A 22,528-nucleotide genomic window follows, 5' to 3' on the forward strand; every position below is an offset into this window, starting at 1 on the left:
TTAGCTACAGCTAGCACACAAAACAATTTATCAGGTTTTATATTAAAATTAAAATTGCCAGGAATTACCATTAAAACGTGTAATTGAAACTACTGAAAATAGATTTACATGACTGGAAAGGTATGCTTCCCTTTAAGGAGTCAAGCTCGACCCACAGAGCCCCTTGGGGAAAATAAACTGGACTTATACCCCCATCTACACAGTCCCTGTACAGAGTTCCTGACCTGTGGTAAGTAAAGAATGTCACTTTCTAACAGGCCCAGGAGCTCCAAGTTTTATCTTGGGACCTTAAAAGGAGAGGATCACGCAACTCACAGGTATTTGACGATACAAACCCATGGCTGTGCTCAGGTTTAAAAGGTCTTATCTAAGATTCCTTTTGAAACAGAGTTTCATCAAAGACAATCTAAAAGGCCTATGTAGAAATAATTATTCTTGCTGTACTTGATGCAAATAACCAGGCCAAGTATAAAATTAAAGTCTATTTTGCAAACAACTCAGTCCTATTATGATTTCTTTTAACAAAAATGAGGACTGGAGAGAGAGAAATTACATTTCAAAACTTACCATACATTTGTCATTAAATTCTAAACTCATTCATTATTCTTAAGCTTTTGCCTACATTTTAGACTAACCCTGCCTGCTCCTGTGAACCAACCAGCAATCTCTGGCTACGGCTCAGAAAGAAAAAGGGGATGGGTAATATAAAAATCTGGGTCAATATTCTAGTTGTTTTTTTTTTTTTTAGACAGAGTTTCACTCTTGTTGCCCTGGCTGGAGTGCAATGGTGCAATCTTGGTTCATCGCAACCTCTGCCTCCCAGGTTCAAGCGATTCTGCTGCCTCAGCCTCCTGAGTAGCTGGGATTAGAGGTGCCTGCCACCACGCCCGACTAATTTTTTGTATTCTTAGTAGAGACGGGGTTTCTCCATGTTGATCAGGCTGGTCTCAAACTTTTGACGTAGGTGATCCATCTGCCTCGGCCTCCCATTATAGGCATGAGCCACCGCGCCTGGCAATATTCTAGTTCTGAGCAATTATTCTGCAAATCCTACCAGGTGATGGGAATAAGTAGGATGCCTATCACTCGGAAGTTTTCTTTTGGAAAAGTAAGACTTTTGGTAGTAAGAACTAACCAAAACCAAGCACCATGCCCCTAAGTCTTAGCAAGCATAACTATAGCTACCAGTTATCTGGGTGTGTCACAAAACATCCTTTTCTCTCCTTTGTTGGAGGAGGACTCAATTCCACAGTTTCACCTTAGCATTTGGCTGATGATAAGGAGTCCATGCAACACCCCCTAAGACACACTTTTGTCCCAAACTCAATTCCAAGCTTTGGGTCAAAGCCCTAGAAAAGAAAATTGGATCTAAAGGATCCAGAGGCAAATGATAACAGAGGTTAAAAGGCATAGCACAGGTGAGCATGGCTAGCTCCTGCTGATTAAGCCAAGCCTCCCATTTCATGGATAAAGGTCATGCTAGTATCCATGGCATAAATGAGACCTATGGAGCTCCAAGGCTACTGACACTAGGGGCAATAGAGACATGGGTGAGAGTGAATAATTCCTATTCAATAGTCCTTCCCTACTTCATGGGTGCAAGCCGCTTTGACACCCATGGGTGGCACCCTGTCACAGTCATTTGGACCGTCATTGGGATGCAAGGATGGAAGAGAGAAGGAGAATGCTCATCCTTCTCTCATGTACCCCAGGTATTTGCTAGGAAAAGAAGGAAACCAGACACACCTGGTCCCCTCTTTCTAGATGAGTAGCCATTCATCTTCAGTCTGTACCCTTTCAAATGCGTTCTGTACCCTTTTAATTGTGTCTGGAACCCCTGGGACCCCTTTGAAAAAGCACCTTCTTTTTTTTTTCCTCCTCTGTCGTCTCTTCACCGATAGGCAATTGTGGCTCTGTACTACAGGACACTCCCCTCAGATGCCTCCTCCAAACTGGGGAAAGTTAATTTCCCAAATCCTAAACTGGCTGGTTCAGGATTGGGCTCAGGGGAAGGGAACCCAGAAGCCCAACATGTCAGCAAAAGGATAATGTTTTTTTTTACTAGTCAGGCTTTTGGCCTCCTTCTCCCTGGGCAAACTGGTAAAAGGCTTTGGGATCTTTGAGCTGCCCTCACCTGCCCTTTTCTCATTTTGATACATGTTTTCTGATAACCTGGTTTGTCTATTCTTACCTGCAGGCCATCAAACTCCAAACAGTCATGCAACCAGAGCCTCGGACGATGGCCCGTTTTGCTGGGGACCCTTAGGCCTCTGAGGGATATATGACTGCCATTTTTCCAAGATGGTGCCCCTGTCAGTAGGAAGCAGTTAAGATCTGTATTCATCCTTTTCCCAATCGTTGTTCTAATGGCAGTTAGATGTACTTCTTTAGAGGGGGGAATGAGACAGCCAAGAAAAAAGAGGACCCTGAAGAAACTCCCACTGGTCTGTGCACTGAGAGGAGCACACACTGGGGTGCAGCCTCTGAGAGTTTGCAGGGTGAGGAGCCTGTCCTCGCGGTTTCTGGGGTGGTAACCTGGGGATTCAGTCTGTGAGATGAGGGCCTATTAACAGGCACCTCTCTAGCTTTGCTGATTTTTTTTCCTTTTCACCCAATAAATTCCATTTTTCTCACCCTTCTACGTGTCCACGAACCTAATCTTTCCTGGTTGTGTGACAAGGACCCCGTTTTTAACTGAACTAAGGGGAAAGTACTACACAGCCTGGCCAACATGGCAAAACCGTGTCTCTACTAAAATACAGAAAATCAGCCAGGCATGATGGCACACACATGTAATCCCAGCTACTTGGGAGGCTGAAGCATGAGAATTGCTTGAACCTGGGAGGCGGAGATTGAAGTGGGCCGAGATCACACAACTGCACTCCCATGCTTCCCAAAGTCAAATTTCAGCTTCAAAATTAAGTCTTTTTTGACCTCTAACTTGGGATGCTACAGAGTGTCCCTGAAGCATTCAAAATAGAGGTAAACAGGATTATTTGACATACTAAGTTACATGAGAAGCATTGTCCAATTAGAAATTACGTTTAACCTTGTTCAGGTTATATTTTAATGAATGTCACTAATATATGTTCCAAAGTTATTAATACATGTGCCAAAATATATGGGTGCAGCAAACCACCATGGCACAGAATCAAACTAAGGCTTTAAGGAAACATAGATCCTAGAACAGACTCGGTTTTGTTTTTCTTCTGTAAACAGGACACCCCAGCGTAAGAAGTTTCCCTCTACTCTAATCTTTACAAAAAAAAACCTGAAGTCTGTTCCCACCTTACAAAACCCACTGCTCTGCTGTTTCCCAAAGGGTTCCAAGATCAAATATACACATTTACAATTTTGATAGTGACATCAGTGAGTAAAGTCATGGTCATCCTCTAAAACTGAGAAGATGACCAAAAGTGGGGAATTGTTAAATCCAGTTCAAGTTTAGCCTAAAGCTGCCTCCTTACATATTTTAAGTTTGGCCTAAAGATTTCTCTGCACCTTACAAACTATAACGTAAATGGACTTATAGACAGACTGTAGCCTATTCTTGTGCCAATCACCAAGTTTTGGCCAATCAAAGGTGGCCAACTGTTCAAACCGTGTTCAAATTAGGCAAATGCAAAGCTGTAACCAATCCAGCTGTTTCTGTACCTCACTTTCATTTTCTGTACATCACCTTCCCTTTCTGTTCATAAATCTTCTTCCACCACGTGGCTGCACTGGGGTCTCTGAGCCTACTCTGGCTCAGGACGCTGCCTGATTTGTGAATCATTCTTTGCTCAGTTAAAACTCTGTTACACTTAATTCAGCTAAAGATTTTCTTTTTCAACACTTTCTTTCCATCTCTTAGCAAGCAATAAATATTAATAGATCAGTACCTAGCCTTTTTAATGGCTGCATGAAATTTCATCACATGGATGTACCATAATTATTTATTATTAGTCCTCTACTATGGGGCATTTAAATCATTCTAATCTTTCCTAACCACAAATAAGGCTACCTTGAGTATTCTTGCATATCTCTTTGACCACAGCAGTTTATCTGTAAGAGTAAATGCTAAATTGCTATGATTCAGTCTGGCAATGTAATTGCTAAATTGGCATAATTCACACATACTTCACCTTAATACTAAGTTTCATCTTCCCATCCCTGAGGCCTATAGGCCATGTTCCCTGTTCTGCTACAGCCTCAAGGACAACTTTATAGATGTCTGCCGATGGCCCTGAAAAACACTCAAGTCCAGTCATGGTGACTGGACAATAATCTCTGGAAGGCCTGATGGTAACAAGTATTGGGGAAGAAAATCTATCTAATCAAAGGTATTTGTCAAATAGAAGAAAGAATGTGTTAACAGAATGGGAGTGGGCTTTACAAAATCCAAAAGAAAGCCAAATAGGAAGAATCTGGCAGCATTTATCACTCACAGTCCAAGGGAGACAGATAATTAGCCTAATAGAGAGGCACCAAGAAGTACATTCAAACGGGTTTCTCCAAGGCCTCAATGGAATTTTCTTCCATACAATTCTACTCCTTTAGTTCTCGGTCCTTCCATGCCATTCAGTAATGTAGTTAATAATTTATCTCCCTAGGTACCTGACTCCTAGGAAAACGGTGTAGTGGATTAAAGATAGCTACAGACTCCTTGACGTGCCTCCCATTCAGAGGTGAAGTCCATGTCTCCAGGATCTCAGTGGGCTCTGTAACTGCTTTGATGAGTGGAGTACAGTGGAAACGATATTGTGCCGGTTTTCAGGCCCAGGCTTTCAGCACCTGCAACTACTACTTTCTGACTCTTGGAACATTCACTCTGGGGAAGCCAGCACATGCAAGAAGTCCAGGTATTCTAAGACCACCATGCTGTAAGGAAGCTCAATCCAGTCATATGAAGAGAGAGAGAGAACCAATTGTTCTGGCCAAACCAGGCAAGGCACCAAGCATGCAACTAGAAAAGTTATCTTGGCCATTCCATTCTCCAAAGATGTGACATGCCAGCTAAAAGCCAGCTCAAGGCCCAGACATATGGCCTCACTTGAGCAATCCTATCCATCTTTGGCCATTTGACCTGAAGGTCCACTCCATCGTGAAGCAGAGATAAGTCATTTCCACTGTGCCCTGCACACATTCCTGACACACAAAATTGTGACAATGACAAAAATATTTGTTGTTTTAAGTCAGCACGATTTGGGATAGTTTGTTATGCAGCAATAGATAACTAGAACAGAGGGTTCTAGTGCAGTGGAGTATTATGGCTCCTCCTGTCTTAGTTTGTTTTGTACTGCTATAACAGAGTACCTGAGGCTGGGTAATTTACAAAGAACAGCAATTTCGTTCTTTCTTTCTCTCTTTCTTTCTTTTTTTTTTTTTTTTTGAGACAGAGTCTCACTCTGTCACCCAGGCTGGAGTACAGTGGCATGATCTCAGCTCACCGCAATCTCTGCCTCCCAGGTTTAAGTGACTCTCCTGCCTCAGCCTCCCGAGTAGCTGGACTACAGGCATGTGTGACCACACCTGGCTAATTTTTGCATTTTTTAGTAGAAATGGGGTTTCGCCGTATTGGAAAGGCTGGTCTCAAACTACTGACCTCATGATCCGCCTGCCTCGGCCTCACAAAATGTTAGAATTACAAACATGAGCCACTGCACCCGGCCAGCAATTTACTTCTTACAGTTCTAGAGGCTGGAAAGTCCAAGGTTGAGGGAACTATATCTTGTTAGGACCTGCCTGCATTGTCATCTGATGGCAGAAAGCAGATGGGTAGGAGGGCATGTGTGTGAGGTGGGGAGGGAGGGGTTGAAATAGTCTATTATCAGTAACCACTCCCGTGGTAACTAATCATTCAGAATCATTCCAATCACCTCTTTTTTTTTTTTTTTTTTTTTTTTTTTTTGAGATAGAGTCTTCCTATGTCACCAGGTGCCAGGCTGAAGTGCAGTGGCACGATCTTGGCTCACTGCAACCTCCGCCTCCCAGGTTCAAGCGATTCTCCTGCCTCAGCCTCCTGAGTAGCTGGGACTACAGGCTCACACCACCACGCCTGGCTAATTTTTATATTTTTTAGTAGAGATGGGGTTTTATTATGTTGGCCAGGATGGTCTCGATCTCCTGACCTCGTGATCTGCCAGCCTCGGCCTCCCAAAGTGCTGGGATTACAGGCGTGAGCCACCGTGCTGGGCCTCCAATCACCTCTTAAAGGTCCCACCTCTCAACACTTGCATTGGAGATCAAGTTTCCAACACATGAACTTTAGGAAGCACATTCAAACCATAGTACTTCCTCATTAAATAATCATGGGGGCACTCCAGAAACACATATTTGTTTCTCTGGATTTGGCCAATGTGGGTCAGTCCCCAATAATCTGCCCATGCTGAATGTGTTGACAATATTTAGTTTCTGAAACCTGAAACACTGAGAACTGAAGGGTCAGTCTTTTTCAATCTGCCCACCTCCCTCATGGTCTTTTCTTCCCACTATACTATGTCAAACAACACAGATCAGGGAGCTGGAAGAAGAGCGTCACAAAGAAGTTTACCATTAGATGTATCCACTGCTCACTACCACTCACAGCACCTCCTCTGTGCCTAAGACTGTGCCTGGCACTTGGAGGAAAGAGGTAGGAAAGACATAGGCCCAGCCCTCACAGCTTCACAGCCCAATTTCTAAGTCGTATAAACAAGTGATGGTGATAAGAAACATAATACATAATGGCCAGGCACAGTGGTTCATGCCTATACTCCCAGAACTTTGGGAGGCCAAAGTGGGAGAATTGCTTGAGCTCAGGAGTTTGAGACCAGCCTGGGCGTAGCGAAACCTGTCTCTACCAATAATACAAAAATTAGGCAGGCATGGTGGTGCATGCCTGTGGTCCCAGCTACTTGGGAGGCTGAAGGGGGAGGATGGCTGGAGCCCAGGAGGTCAAGGCTGCAGTGAGTCATGACCACACCACTGCACTCCAGTCTTGGTGACAGAGTGAGACCCTGTCTCAAAAAAAGAAAGAGAGAGAAACATGATAACATAAAATGACACATAAGTACTTGGGACATTGGAGGAGTTGGGGGGATTAAATCATTAATCTCCTGCGCACTGGGGGGCACAGGGAGGGTCACCAAGCCTGGCAGTCCACAATAAGAGCTACAGAATAGATACCATTCTCAGGATCAATATCTTCAAAAGAAATTAATTTGATATAAATGTAATATATGTGTACATTCCATTTTTCCAGTGTTCAACATAATTTTTATTAGGAAAGAGAAAGGCACTGGCATTTATGTAGTATGACTTTTACATGTCCTAATCCCTACCTCACTCCCTTAAGTGCTACAATGCCTTCCTAAGCTGATTTTTATTACTTTTATGTGTGCTAATGCAGTTTTTGACAACTGAGGGCGCAAGGGACATTGTGGTTGGCTGTTCCTAAGCCCCTTCCAATCCTCCCCTTTGTGTGGTAGACACCTGATTTGGGTAGGAAGGACCCCAATCCCAGCTTAAGGGTGAACCTGCACAGAGGTAAGCTAACTAGGGTATGTCTATCTCCTCCTGGCCACTATGATGGGTTCATGGATAGGCAGTTAACCCATGCCAAGCCAGTCAGCCAACTCCTGCAAGACAGATGAGCCAAGAGAACTGCAGAAAAACAGAGCTGTCATTTTTAAATTTAGAGATGGGGTCTTGCTATGTTTCCCAGTCTGGTCTCAAACTCCTGCACTCAAGGGATCCTTCTGCCTCAGCCTCTTGAGTAGCTGGGGCACTGTAGGAATGTGCCATCACACTCAGCCAAAGCTGTAGCTTTGATGACTTCCTGAATCTCTAGAACAAAGCACACTTGAAGGACACTCAACTATTGGCATTTTCAGTTCTATGAGCCAATAAAGCTGCTTTATAGTTTAAGTCAGTTTGAGTGGCAACCCAACAAATTCTAACTGATACAAAGTGAGTAACTGAAACATATCCCAAAACCATCCCTGCCACTGCAGTCCATGGAAAAAATGTCTTCCACAAGACTGCTGCCAAAAAGGTTGGGGACCACTGGCTGAAAAGATCTGGGTCAACAAGAAGTGATTTCAAAACCGTCTCTCAGTATTTTGTGACCTGCTCCCTGTCAACCTGAAATACTCAAACTATTATAGATGTATAACACTTCTTTCTCTCTTAACTCACATTAGCCACATATAATGGGAAGAGCTAATGTATTTCCCATGGAACAGCCCAGGTTCGTATGCTCCAACATCTTTGGGATACAAGGACTGAAATCAGGGGGCTCTGCTGTATCCCAGCCCTGGACTCTCCTTTAAAAGGCCATACATCCTGACTTTCTCCTGCTTTCTCTTCCTCCTCCTAAAGCCAACTAGAATTTCTTTGGTAGTTACTGCTCTAGAGATAATCCTAAGCAAATCTGCCCCTGAGAAATCCTAAGTTTTCACTCTTGAGGCATTTACTGGGCCTCTCACATTTCTAGAGGTTAAATCAAGCAGCAGAAGTTAACAGGAGTCTGTTTTCTTGGCTTAAAGCAGGGGTCCTCAACCCCCGGACCACAGACCAGGACTAGTCAGTGACCTGTTAGGAACCAGGCCTCACATCAGAAGGTAAGTGGCAGGCAAAGCTTCATCTGTATTTACAGCTGCTCCCCATCGCTCACATTACCACATGAGCTCTGCCTCCTGTCAGATCAGTGCTGGTATTAGATTCTCATAGCAGCACAAACCCTATTTTGAACTGTGCATGTGAGGGATATAGGCTGTGTGCTCCTTATGAAAATCTAATGCCTGATCTGTAACTGTCTCCCATCACCCCCAGATGGAACAGTCTGGTTGCACGAAAATAAGCTCAGGGCTCCCACTGATTCCACATTATGAGTTGTCTAGTTATTTCATTATATGTTACAATGTAACAATAATAGAAATAAAGTGCACAATAAATGTAATGCACTTGAATCATCCCAAAACCATCCCCGACACCTCACTCCGTGGAAAAACTGTCTTCCACAAAACTGGTGCCAAAAAGGTTGGGGACCACTGGCTTAAAGAATCTGGGTCCACAAGAAGTGATTTCAAAACCATCTCTCAGTATTTTGTGACCTGCCCTGTGTCATCCTGAAATAATCAAAGGAATCAGAATCCAGTTTTAAACATTTTATTCAAGTGAAAAGCTGGGAATAGCCATTTGGGAAACACACACTCCAGAAAAATGGGGTCAGTGCTCCAAAGTTAAAAGTTAAGTCCTTGCTTATATAGGCAGGAAACAAAGTTTCATAGGATTATAACATTTTCTTTCTTTTTTTTTTTTAAGGAGGGAGGGAGGGAGGGAAGCATAACATTTTCTTTACAGCTTGTTTATGAGTTACAATTTAATTAGTTATCATTTGTTTTCTTTTCCATGTGTCTCATTTTCATTTCCTTTCCAATTTAAAAGAGTATAGTCAACATTTCCTCTTAAAGCAATGTGATAGGCATGAAGTCTTTGCATGAGAAAGGTAAAAGGAAGTTAATCTATAATGAAGTTCAATAGTGAAGAGGGAAGGGCTCTTCCTTGGCCCCCTGTAGACATTTAACATTTTACAAAACAACAGAGATAAGGAAGAAAACCAATCTATAATCAGAGAAACAAAGGTTACAGCTGCTTAGGTTACAGCAGCCTGCTTATGTGACTTGAGTCCCGTAATTACATAATCACATTCCCTTAAGGCTCAAAATATTTTAAAGTGTCAACAGCTTAGATTTTGAATTATTTTATTTTCACATCCCCAAGTCTCACAAACATGAGACCAACAGGGAAGGTTGCAGGATAGACAGCAGCCACTGATTCAGTGATCCCAGGTGCTAGGATTACAGGTGTGAGCCACTACGCCCAGCCTCAGACTGATTTCTTAATAACAAAAAGTACCTTTTCCTTACTTTCTGTGGTTTTGCTTCCACGCCCAGAGAAGCAGCATCGTGTTTTCCGGGAAGGGGAAATTTACCTTGCAAGTAACCAAGAGGCTTCTATAATCCTCCTGAAGTTATTTCCATTGGAAGAAGTCTGTGGTAGCCAACATCACCATAGAACTAGTGATTCTGCAACATCTGTCAGCTTACACACTTGCCTCTGCCGCTCTCTTCCCAAGACAGCTCCCTCAACCTCTGCTCACTTCAAGTCCAGCATCCAGATCCGCTCTTAGCTGGTGCCCTCCTGATTCACGCCCCTTATCGTCCTGTTTATCTCAGCCCCAAGGGCTCTGTCTGCGCTTTGCACATTCTCCCTACAGATTTCCAGTTTATGACCATAGCCTCAGTGGGTCCCCAGCTGAGTTCCTGCAGCCTTCACTTTTTGTCCAATGTCTCCTCACCTCCAGCTTCTCTGTTCCGGTGCCCACCCCCATCCCCAGGACGCGATGCCCCCGCGGGTTACCTGTAACTTGTGCAGCTTCAAGGCGTAACCTTGAGCAAACAGCTGGAAGAAGAAGCGCAGCTGCCCTAGACGTGGAATCTCCTCTAAGCTCCTTAGCCGCCGCCGGTCACCAGGTCCGGTTCCGGGAGCTTCAGCGGCCTTATCCACCGGGAGGGCTGCAGGGATCGCGGCCTTGGCTCTGGCCCCATGGGGGCAGAGGCCACGGCCGGCCCCTCGCAGCGCCCACCTCAGCCTCGCGCAGCCCAGCGCAGCCATGGGTTGTGCTCGCGCGGCTGCAGTTTTGGGTCCCGAGTGCGAAGTGCCTGGACCCGCCCGGGCAGCAGCGCAGGGCGGGTTCAAAGGCCGGGCGACGGGGAGGGCCGAGCAAAGGCCAGCCAGGCCCTTCCCGCTCACTCCCTCGCGGCCCTCACTCCTCCCAGCGACGCGGGGGCGGCAAGAGAGGGACACGGAGATTCTGAGACACCCCAGCGTCCCGACCAAGGCCTCCGCCACCTACTCCCCACCCGCGCCCCCGCGGCCTCTCAAATAACTTTTCGCTTGGTCTGAACTCTGGGCGGGGGTGCTGCGAGATTCTTCAGAAACCGGGAAGCCCCGGGACAGGCCCTCGCCCGGCTGCAGGTTCCCATGGCGACTCTCGCGTCCTGGGGGGAAATGGAACCGACCGCTGCTAAGCTGCCCTCGGCTTCTCCCAACGACCGTCCGGATTGATCCCGGAGTCACCGCGGAGAGAGCGAGGCCGGTCATCTGATCCCTAGAGGGGGGCCGCCGAACAAAGAGATTTAAATTTTGTTTTTAATGCAGTTTTCCCCCGCACCTCCCTGCCGCACCTCCCAAGGCAGGGTGTTTCAAACTGCAGATTGAGACCAGATTTAGTGGCTGACGGCCAGAATTTTTTTTTTTTTTTTTTTTGAGACGGAATCTTGCTCTGTCGCCCAGGTTGGAGTGCAGTGGCGCGATGCACGATCTCGGCTCACTGCAACCTCCTCCTCCCGGGTTCAGGCAATTCTCCTGCCTCAGCCTCCCAAGTAGCTGGGTTTACAGGCGCACGCCAGTATGCCCGGCTAATTTTTGTATTTTTGTTATTTTTTATTTTTTTAATTACTATTTTTTTAACAGTTCAGAGGTTTTGGTTTTTTGTTTTTGTTTTTAACACCTATTATGCTATGAATTCATAGGAAATAGGTTTCAGCAGCTCAGGCTCCTTCCCATTGGTTCTCACAAAGTGTGCTTCTCTGGGTGGAGCAAGCTGGCGCTTCAGTTGAACCCAGGTACCTTTCTCTTTGGCTTCTTTCTTTTTCTGATCATTTTCCTTCACGCGTTTCAAGAAGCGATCTTGGCTCTTAAAATGCTTAATGTGCTCAATACACACATTAATTCTCTTGGCAAGAATATTGCCATTGGCCGGGTGAGGTGGCTCATGCCTGTAATCCCAGCACTTTGGGAGGCCAAGGCAGGTGGATCACAAGGTCAGGAGTTCAAGACTCAGCCTGGCCAAGATTGTGAAACCCCATCTCTAAAAAAATAAAATAAAATAAGAGCATTGCCCTTAACTTGTTTGTTTACAACAATGCCAACAGCATGCTGGGGAACACTGTAGACTCTTCCAGTTTTGCCATGGCAACCCTTGTGGGGCATTCCTTTTTGAAGAGTACCTACCCATCCCCTTGATGTCTACAATATCACCTTTCTTATATATTCACATATATGTGACTCAAGGAACAGCTCTATGTTTTCTAAAAGCCCTAGAGAACATATATCATTTACCTCTCCTCTTTCCCTTTGTGTTTGTCCTTTTGGCGAATTACTGGAAGATGATGGTTCTGGCCAAAAGGGATTTTTGTATTTTTAGTAAAGATGGGGTTTTGCCATGTTGGCCAGGCTAGTCTCAAACTCCTGACTACAGGTGATCCACCCACCTTGGCCTCCCAAACTGCTGGGATTACAGGTGTGAGCCACAGCGCCCAGCCTAAACCATATTTTTCATTTGGTTTTTGGACAGGAAGAACAGGAGGCCATGCTTTAAAAATGTGGTGGCACATTCCTGTAACCCCAGCTACTCAGGAGGCTGAGGAAGGAGAATCACCTGAATCTGGGAGGCGGAGATTGCAGTGAGCTGAGATCGCGCCATGCACTCCAGCCTGGGTAACAGAGCAAGACTCCATCTCAGAAAAAAATAAATAAATAAATAAATATATATATATATATATATATATATATATATAGTCTAGTTCAAGACATAGGAGCCATTAATGAGGTCATAATTCCCTTACATCCTATAATGCCAAATCCCTACATCATACTTAACCAAATACTAGAAAACACCAATTAGTTCAGTGTTAGATCATAAGAATGCTTTGTTTTTGTTTTTGTTTTTGAGACGGAGTTTCACTCATGTTACCCAGGCTGGAGTGCAATGGCACGATCTCGGCTCACCGCAACCTCCGCCTCCTGGGTTCAGGCAATTCTCCTGCCTCAGCCTCCTGAGTAGCTGGGATTACAGGCACGCACCACCATGCCCAGCTAATTTTTGTATTTTTGGTAGAGACGGAGTTTCACCATGTTGACCAGGATGGTCTTGATCTCTTGACCTCGTGATCCACCCGCCTCGGCCTCCCAAAGTGCTGGGATTACAGGCTTGAGCCACCGTGCCCAGCCAAGAATGCTTCCTTTTGTGTCTCTTTGCACCTCAACTCTCAGTATTTATTTTCTTTCAAGTAGACTGATCCTGAAACTACTATCACCCACTGTACACTGGGCTGAGACTGCCTCATGGCTTTAGGGATAGACCTCATTTGTTCAAAAATGCCTTGGCACAAAATTAAGAAAGCTAGAGCAAGAGAGCCACACTCTAGTATGTAAATAACATCTCTGTATACAGCCTCGCTAAAGAGGACTCAAATAAAAATGCCATTTAAGCCCTAAACTTGCTTAAAAAAAAAAAAAATCAGTTTTCTCCATCCCAGGCCCAAATTTCTAAACTAAAAGTGAAATACATGTACTACATCCTAAACCCTGGAAACTGGACACTGTCCATCAAACAAAAGCTTACTTCTAAGTAAAACCTCCGCAAACAAACAACTAAGAACTTTCCTGAGTATAGCAGGATTTTGCAGAATTGGGATCACAGAATTTAAACTCATTGCTAAGCCATTGTTTGAGGCCCTAACAGGGCCAAAACATAAGCCAGTCAAATAATCAAAAACACAAGAGGCTTTATCTTCTAACCAAACAAAGGGGTTTGCACAGTAATAAACCACTGCTGTTGTTCTTATATTAACAACTCAGGATTAATTAAACTACCAGCTCAAAAGATTTACCAACATGCTACCTGACTACATAATTTCAATAAGCACACTGCTAAACCATCTGGGACCCCATCAAAAAATACCTGGTCAACAATTGTCCTCTGGAGTGGGGTGGCAAGGCCACTTCTTCCATACACACACAATGCTTACCCATAGTTTTGAAATAGCACCCAAATCTTTTCTTTTCTTTTCTTTTCTTTTCTTTTCTTTTCGATTGATACTCTCTCTGTCATCCAGGCTGGAGTACAGCGGAGCAGTCTCAGCTCACTGCAGCCTCCACCTATCAGGTTTAAGTGATTCTCCTGCCTCAGCCTCCTGTGTAGCTGGGATTATAGGCATGCACCACACCTAATATATATATAATATATTATATATGTATACATATATAATATATATGTATATATATATTTACTTATTTCGAGACTGAGTTTCGCTCTTGTTGTCCAGGCTGGAGTGCAATGGCGCGATCTCAGCTCACTGCAACCTCCACCTCCCTGGTTCATGTGATTCTCCTGCCTAAGCTTCCTAAGTAGCTGGGATTACAGGCGCCTGTAATCTCAACACTTTGGGAGGCCAAGGCGGGTGGATCACCTGAGATCAGGAGTTCAAGACCAGCCTGACCAACATAGTGAAACCCCATCTCTACCAAAAATACAAAAATTAGCTGGGCGTGGTGGCGCATGCCTGTAATCCAGCTATTCAGGAGGCTGAGGCAGGAGAATGGCCTGAACCCAGGAGGTGGAGGTTGCAGTGAGCCGAGATCATGCCACTGCACTCCAGCCGGGGCAACAAGAGCGACTCTGCCTCAAAACAAACAAAACAAAAAAGAAGGTAGAATCCACGGCCTGACCTATATAATGGCATCTGCCTAGAGGAAATAGCACTTTCCAGCCCTGGTGACTTGAGCATCTCTGGGGGTGGCAGCTCACTGTTATCTCAACCAGGGATGCCATGCCAATGTCCCCAGAAATGGTCTCAAGGACACATTCTGTCCTTCTGAATCAGATACATTCTTTTTTTTTTGAGACGGAGTTTCGCTCTTGTTACCCAGGCTGGAGTGCAATGGCGCGATCTCGGCTCACCACAACCTCCGCCTCCTGGGTTCAGGCAATTCTCCTGCCTCAGCCTCCTGAGTAGCTGGGATTACAGGCACGTGCCACCATGCCCAGCCAATTTTTTGTATTTTTAGTAGAGACAGGGTTTCACCATGTTGACCAGGATGGTCTTGATCTCTTGACCTTGTGATCCACCCGCCTTGGCCTCCCAAAGTGTTGGGATTACAGGCTTGAGCCACTGCACCCAGCCTCAGATACATTCTTATCTGAAATTTCATTTTGTATCAGAAAGTTATTCTTGGTAAATTTAAGGATGCCTGCTGTTGTAAAATAAAGATGTGTCTGGGCTTTGTCTTGGGTTCCTGACATGGAGCTTCTAAACTTTTGGAATTTCCTGATTGGTAGCAGTGTCTTTGTTATTCATGCTGAGCTCCTAGATAGTTTCAAAATGAGGGCTGCCTGGCCCGGTGCAGTGGCTCCTGCCTGTAATTGCAGCACTTTGGGAGGCCAAGGTGGGCAGATCCAAGGTCAGGAGTTCAAGATCAGCCTGGCCAACATGGTGAAAACCCATCTCTACTAAAAATACGAAAAGATTCGCCGGGCATGTTGGCGAGCACCTGTAATCCCAGCTACTCAGGAGGCTGAGGCAGGAGAACTGCTTGAACCTGGGAGGCAGAAGTTGCAGTGAGCCAAGATTGTGCCACTGCACTCCAGCCTGGGAGACAGAGCAAGACTCCGTCTCAGGGTGGGACGGGGGAATGAGGGCTGGCCATGGCAGAAAGACCAATCACATGATTAGAGGGTTGGGGCTTCAAGCCAGGTTATACCAGCTCAACCCCTGCAAAAGGGAGAAGGCTGAAGATTGGGTTGGAACATGTGGTCAATGATTCTATCAATTGTGCCTACAAAGTGAAATTCCAATAAAACCTGAACACTGAGCTCAGCTGCACTTCTCGGTTGGTGAATACATGGATGCATGGGGAGGGTGATGTTCCCAGATTCCACAGAGAGAGGACAAGGAAGCTCCACATTCAAGACTCTCCTAGACCTCATCCTCCGGGTCTCTTTCTTGGTCCTGATTTGTATGTATCCTTTATAATGAAACCAGAATTCTAAGCACAGTACAGAGCTTTTCTGAGTGCTATGAGTCATTTTAGTATTGTCAAACCTGGATGGTTTTTAGAAACCCCTAAATTTGTACCCAGTTGGTCAGAGATATAAGTGGTCTGGGGACCCTCAAATGTTCAACTGGCTTCTGAAGTGAGAGCAGTCTTGTTGGAGACTGTGACCTTAACCTGCGGAGTCTGCACTAACTCTAGGTAGTGTCAGAATTGCAGCATTGCACTGGCCCTTTCTTTTCCTTGTGGTTGGGTGTAATTTCGGTAGATTGCATTGTGCCATTGTGAGGGTTGCAATCTGGTCCACAGTTGCTATTGTCCCATGCTGCACAGCCATTAACAGAAACATCTTTGTTTCTGCCTGGTGTCATGCTGTACCTCTATTCCTAACCATAGGGCTTCGGATCCAGCACATTCTTTCTCTCTCTCTCTCTCTCTGTCTCTCCTACTTCCACATTCTTCATAGGCTTCTGGAAGCATCTGCTGGAGAATTCTGAGATACTCTCAGGCCTACCTGCCTAGATATCTCAGATGTCCTCATACTGGGCAAGAGGGAACTTCGGAGGCTTCCTTTCGGGAAGCAGGTATAGGTCTTTTCTCAGATTCTCAAAGGCACTAGGTGAGGAGAAGTTCAGGACACAGGCCCCTATTGCAGGGACATACATCAGCCTAGAAGAAGAAGAAACAAGAGGAATAGAAGAAAAAGGAGAGGGGAGAAGGAGGAAGAACTAACATCTGAGGGCTTACAATGTGCCAGGCATGTTCTGAGTACTTTCCTAACATTAATTAATTTCATTCCGGCATCACCTCTAAGAGTTAGCATTATTATCTTAATGTTTTAGAATAGAAAGCAGAGGGCCAAGCGTGGTGGCTCATGTCTGTAATCTCAGCACTTTGGGAGATCGAGGCAGGTGGATCACAAGATCAGGAGTTCGAGACCAGCCTGGTCAACGTGACGAAAGCCCGTCTCTACTAAAAATACGAAAATTAGCTGGGCATGGTTGTGCGTGCCTTTAATCCCAGCTACTTGGGAGACTGAGGCAGGAGAATCATTTTAACCCAGGAGGCAGAGTTTGCAGTGAGCCAAGATCTTGCCATTGCACTCCAGCCTAGGCAACAGGGCAAGACTCCTCAAAAAAAAAAAAAAAAGTAAATTGCACACCCCAAATAATTTGTCCAAGTCATGCAGCTAGTAGAGTCACATCCAGAAATTAGAAACTAGAAGTCCCAAGCACTTTACTCTTCAGAGCAGGGAAAACTGACTCCAGTAATCAAATATTTTCCTCTAAATATTTCAACACATGTCTCAATGCCAACTTTTCCATTGCAAATATTTGGCTTTTTTTTTTCTATGCTTGGGCACCCTTTCCCTAAAGGCAATGAGATGAAACATTCTAACCACTGCTTCCTTACAGGAGATGGGACACTCAATTAAAAGGGAGTGTCTGGAGGTGTTGTTATACTGTGAACAATTGAATAGGGCTCCCTACCTTGAAGTAAAAGAATTCATTGAAACAAAAGGCACCATGATATAATGGGCAACATGGAGAAACCCTGTCTCTACCAAAAATACAAAAAATTGCCAGGTGTGGTGACACATGCCTGTGGCCCCAGCTACTAAGGAGGCTGAGGTGAGAAGATGGCTTGAACCTGGGATGCAAAGGTTGCAGTGAACTGAGATGGCACCACGGCACTCCAGCCTGGGCGACGGAGCAAGACCCCTGTGTCCAAAAAATAGAAAATGCTCACAATATTTGATTAAGAAAACATAGGTTGGGGGTGGTGGCTCACGCCTGTAGTCCCAACAGTTTGGGAGGCCAAGGCAGGTGGATCAAGAGGTCAGGAGTTGGAGACCAGCCCGGCCAACATGGTGGAACCCCATCTCTACCAAGAATACAAAAATTAGCCGGTTGCGGTGGCGTATGCCTGTAATCCCAACTATTTGGGAGGTTGAGGCAAGAGAATCACTTGAACCCAAGAGACGGACCTTGCAATAAGCCGAGATCACACCACTGCACTCCAGTTTGGGTGACAGAGCAAGGCTCTGTCTTGGAAAAAAAAGAAAAGAAAGAAAGAAAACACAAAATCAGGCCTGATGGTAGCTCACTCCTGTAATCCCAGGACTTTGGGAGGCCAAGGTGGGAAGATCATTTGAGGCCAGCCTGGGCAACATAGCCGGAGCCCATCTCTTAAAAAAAAAAAATAGAAGAAGAAAAATATCAGAAGATACAACTACAACTTACAAAACAATTTTAACAGCTGATTTCACATGCACACACTTGGCTGGAAAGGTACATACCAAAATTAACAAGGCTGGTAAATTAGTTGTGATTTTTATTTCCTTATTTAGACTTTTCTGCATGTTGTATACATATGCCTAATAAAAGATAAGCAGTACTATTTGTAATAGTCCTTAACTAAAAATCACTTAAATACTGGCCAGGCGCAGTGGCTCATGCCTGTAATCCCAGAACTTTGGGAGGCTGAAGCGGGTGGATCACTTGAGGTCAGGACTTCAAGACCAGCCTGGCCAACATGGCAAAACCCCATCTCTACTAAAACTATAAAAGTTAGCTGGGTGCAGTGGCGTGTGCCTGTAATCCCAGTTACTTGAAAGGTTGAGGCAGGAGAATCGCCTGAACCTGGGAGGGAGAGGTTGCAGTGAGCCGAGATCACTCCATTGCACTCCAGCCTGGGTGGCAGAGGGAGACTCTGTCTCAAAAAATAAAATAACACTTAAATACTTATGACAGTAGAATTAATAAGTAAATTGTTATATTCATACAATGGAATTAGATGAATAAACTATGACTATACACAACATAGGTGAATCTCAGAAGCATAATGTTGAGTGAAAGAAACCAGACATAAAAAGACTACATAATGTATGTTTCCATTTACTTAAAGTTTAAAACAGAAAAGTGTTTGCTATGGTTTGAATGTGTCCCCTCCAAAATTGAGGTGTTGACAATGTGATAGTATTAAGAGGTGGAGCCTTTACAAGGTGATAAGGCCCCAAGGGCTTCTCCCTCATGAATGGTATTAGGTTTCCTAATAAAGGGCCTTCACAGAGGGGTTTCTCTGTCTTGCCCTTCTGCCTTCTGCAATGTGAGCGTACAGCGTTCCTCCCCTCTGGAGGATGCAGCCCTCACCAAACAACCAAACTTGCTGGCGCCTGGATCTTGGATTTCCTAGCCTCCAGAACAGTGAAAAAATTCAATGTCTGTTCTTTATAGATGACCTAGTCTGTGGTATTCTGTTGCAGCAGCACAAATAGACTAAGACTGCTAGAAGTTAAGAAGTGTTTCTCTTGAGGGGAGGTAGTGGTTAGCAAGGGGGATTGAGGGGGTGCTGGGGTTCTGAAAATACCTGTTTATTGTCCTAGAGTGCTAGTTTCATGGTTTTGTACACCTCATAAAATTCATCAACAAAGCCCCACGATAACACTAGTGTACCTAGGCAACAAACTTGCACATATGCCCCTAAACTTAAAATAAAAATTTTTAAAAATCATCAAACTATACACTTATGATTTTTACCCCTTTACATATATTTTAATTAAAAGTTTTCTTTGAAAGAGGACATCAGCAAAATGGCAAAACTGAAAACTCCAAATGCCTATCCCTCCACAAAAACATATGAAAGAAAAAAAAAAAAAACAGAAGTGGTCAGAATCAACATTGTCAGACTTCTGGAAAACAATCAAAGGTTTACAGCAATGAAGAAAATGAAGAAAATTAAGAAAAAGACAACTTCAAAATGGTAGCAAAGTATCATTCGTCCTTGTCCTATCCCTTCCCAGCTGGGAGTCAGTCTTGAAGAAAGCAGCCTGTGCTCCCAGTGTGGAACCCTTCCTTGTTCCTGGTTCTGCAGGGAGCAGGGCTGACCTTACTTGTTTGTCTGTCCTAACCTGTCTGGGCGCTGTCTGAAGGCCTGATGCTAGCTGCCCACCTCCGTTTTGCCTATCTTGCAACCACCTCAGAACAGAAAAGAGGCAGGGATTGCTCAAAAATATTGCAAGGCAAAGTTGCAGGATATGAAATCAACACACACAAAAAATTAGTTGCATTTCTATACACCAGCCATGAATACTCCACAAAGAAAATTAAGAAAACAGTTCCATTTACAGTAGCATCAAAATAACTGAAATACTTAGAAACAAATTAAGTGAAGGAAGCACAAGACTTGTACACTGAAAGCTATAAAACAGCAGTGAAAGAAAGTAAAGAAAACCTAAATAAGTGGAAAGACATATCATGTTCATGGCTTGGAAGACTTAATATTAAGATGACAATGTTACCCAAAGCTATATTTAAACTCAATGCAATTGCTTTCAAAATCCCAATGACATTTTTTGGCAGAAATGAAAAAAAAATCCTAAAATTCATATGGAATTTAAGTAAACCAAGAATAGCCAAAACCATCTTGAAAAAGACGAACAAAGTCAGAGAGCTCATACTTCCTGATTTCAAAACTTAATACAAAGCTATCATAAACAAAACAGTATAAAACTGGAATAAGGACAGGCCTATAGACCAATGGAGCAGAATTGAGAGTCCAAAAATACACCTTCACATTGATGATCAATTTTTGACAAGAATGTCAAAACCACTGAATGGAGAAATAATGGTCTCTTCAACAAATGGTGCCAGGAAAACTAGATATATACATTCAAAAGAATGAAGTTGGACCCTTATTCTATACCATATACAAAAATTAACTTAAAATAAACCAAAGACCTAAATTTAAGAGGTAAGCCTTAAAACCTATCAAACTTTATAAGCCTATAAAAGTCTTAGAAGAAAAACAAAGTAGAAAAATCAGCATGGCTGGTTTCTTATATATGACACCAAAAGCATAGGCAACATATGTCATATTACAAAAAATCAATTGACTGGACTTCACAAAAATTAAAAACTTATGCATCAAATGACACTGACACTAACAAGACAGTGAAAAGACAACCTACAGAATTGGAAAAATATTTGCAAATCATATACTTGATAAGACATTAATATCCAGAATATAAAAAGAATTATTACAACTCCAGAACAAAAAAAAACTAACAACCCAATTTAAAAATAAGCAAAGGGGCAGGGCACGGTGGCTTACGCCTATAATCCCAGCACCTCAAGAGGCCAAGTTGGGGGGAAAGACACTAGTTCAGGAGTTGGAGATCAGCCTGATCAACATGGTGAAACCCCGTCTGTACTAAAAATACAAAAAATTAGCCGGGGTGGTGGTACACTCCTGTAATTCCAGCTACTCAGGAAGCTGAGGCAAGGAGAATCACTTGAACCCAGGAGGCAGAGGTTGCAGTGAGCCAAGATCACGCCACTGCACTCCAGCCTGGGTGACAGAGCAAGACTCTGTCTCAAAAAATAAAATACAAATAAAATCAATAAAAATAATAGAATATAATAAAATAAGCAAAGGACTTGAAGATAGTTTTCCAAAGGGAATATATAAATGGTCATTAAGTACATGAACTAATGTTCAACACCATTGGTCATTAAAGGAATGAATACATTCAGAACCACAATGTGATAATATTTCACATCCATTAAGATGGCCTTAATTAAAAAAAAAAAATCTTAAAATACTTAGTGTTGATGAGGATGTAAAGAACTTGCAATCCTCATACACTGCTGGTAGAAACAATGCAAAATGGCACAACCAGTATAGAAAACAGTTTGGCAGATCCTCAAAAAAGTTAAATATAGAATTACCATGTGCTATGATTTAAATGTTTGTTCCCTCCAAAACTCATGTTGAAATTCAGTTGAAGTTGTAACACTATTAAGAGGTGGTAACTTTAAGAGGTATTTAGGTCATGAGGGCTCTGCCTCATCAACATCCTCATCAACACTGACTCACTCTGTCACCTAGGCTGGAGTGCAATGGCATGATCTTGGCTCACTGCAACCTCTGCCTCCCGGGTTCAAGCAATTCTCTGTCTCAGCCTCTGGAGTAACTGGGATTCCTGCCACCATGCCCGGCTCATTTTTGTATTTTTAGTAGAGATGGGGTTTCACCATCTTTGCAGGCTGGTCTTAAACTCCTGCCTCGGCTTCCAAAGTCCTGGGGTTACAGGCGTGAACCACTGCACCTGACCCCTTTATTTTTTGAGATGGAGTCTCACTCTGTCACCCAGGCTGGAATGTAGTGGCTCAGTCTCAGCTCACTGCAACCTCCACCTCCTGGGTTCAAGCAATTCTCGTGCCTCAGCCTCCTGAATACCTGGGACTACAGGTGTGCACCACCATGCCTGGCTAATGTTTGTATTTTTAGAGAGACAGGGTTTCACCATGTTGGCCAGGCTGGTCTTGAACTCCCGGCCTCAAGTGATCCACCTGCCTCGGCCTCCCAAGGTGCTGGGATTACAGGTGTGAGCCATCACGCCCAGCTTGTTATATATTTTTTATTACAATAAAAAAAAAGTATTGTTGCAATAAGCTGAGATTGCATCATTGTACTTCAGCCTGGGCAAAAGAGTGAAGCTGTCTCAAAAACAAAAACAGAAAAAAAGGAGAAAAGGAAAGAGGAAAGGGGAAAGGGAGGAAAGGAAGTGAAAGGAAGGGGAGGGGAGGGGAGGAAAGGGGAGGGAAGGGGAGGGGAGGGCAGAGGAGGGGAGGGGAGAGCAGAGGAGGGGAGGGGAGAGCAGAGG

General features: G+C 44.1%; 1 protein-coding gene across 1 annotated transcript in view; it reads right to left on the reverse strand.

Moving 5' to 3' along the window:
* Window positions 1-11,097, reverse strand: part of LOC116551773 (sterol 26-hydroxylase, mitochondrial) — a 30,573-nt gene extending 19,476 nt beyond the window's left edge. Inside the window, exon 1 of the mRNA XM_032278176.1 lies at window positions 10,384-11,097. Coding sequence (XP_032134067.1) covers window positions 10,384-10,638 — 255 coding nt within the window. The 5' untranslated portion in view covers window positions 10,639-11,097. The remainder of the gene's footprint in view (window positions 1-10,383) is intronic.
* Window positions 11,098-22,528: the final 11,431 nt, after the last annotated feature.

Source organism: Sapajus apella, unplaced genomic scaffold, assembly GCF_009761245.1.
Source record: "Sapajus apella isolate SASKATOON/1434 unplaced genomic scaffold, GSC_monkey_1.0 scaffold10, whole genome shotgun sequence".
NCBI classification, from domain to species: Eukaryota; Metazoa; Chordata; class Mammalia; order Primates; family Cebidae; genus Sapajus; species Sapajus apella.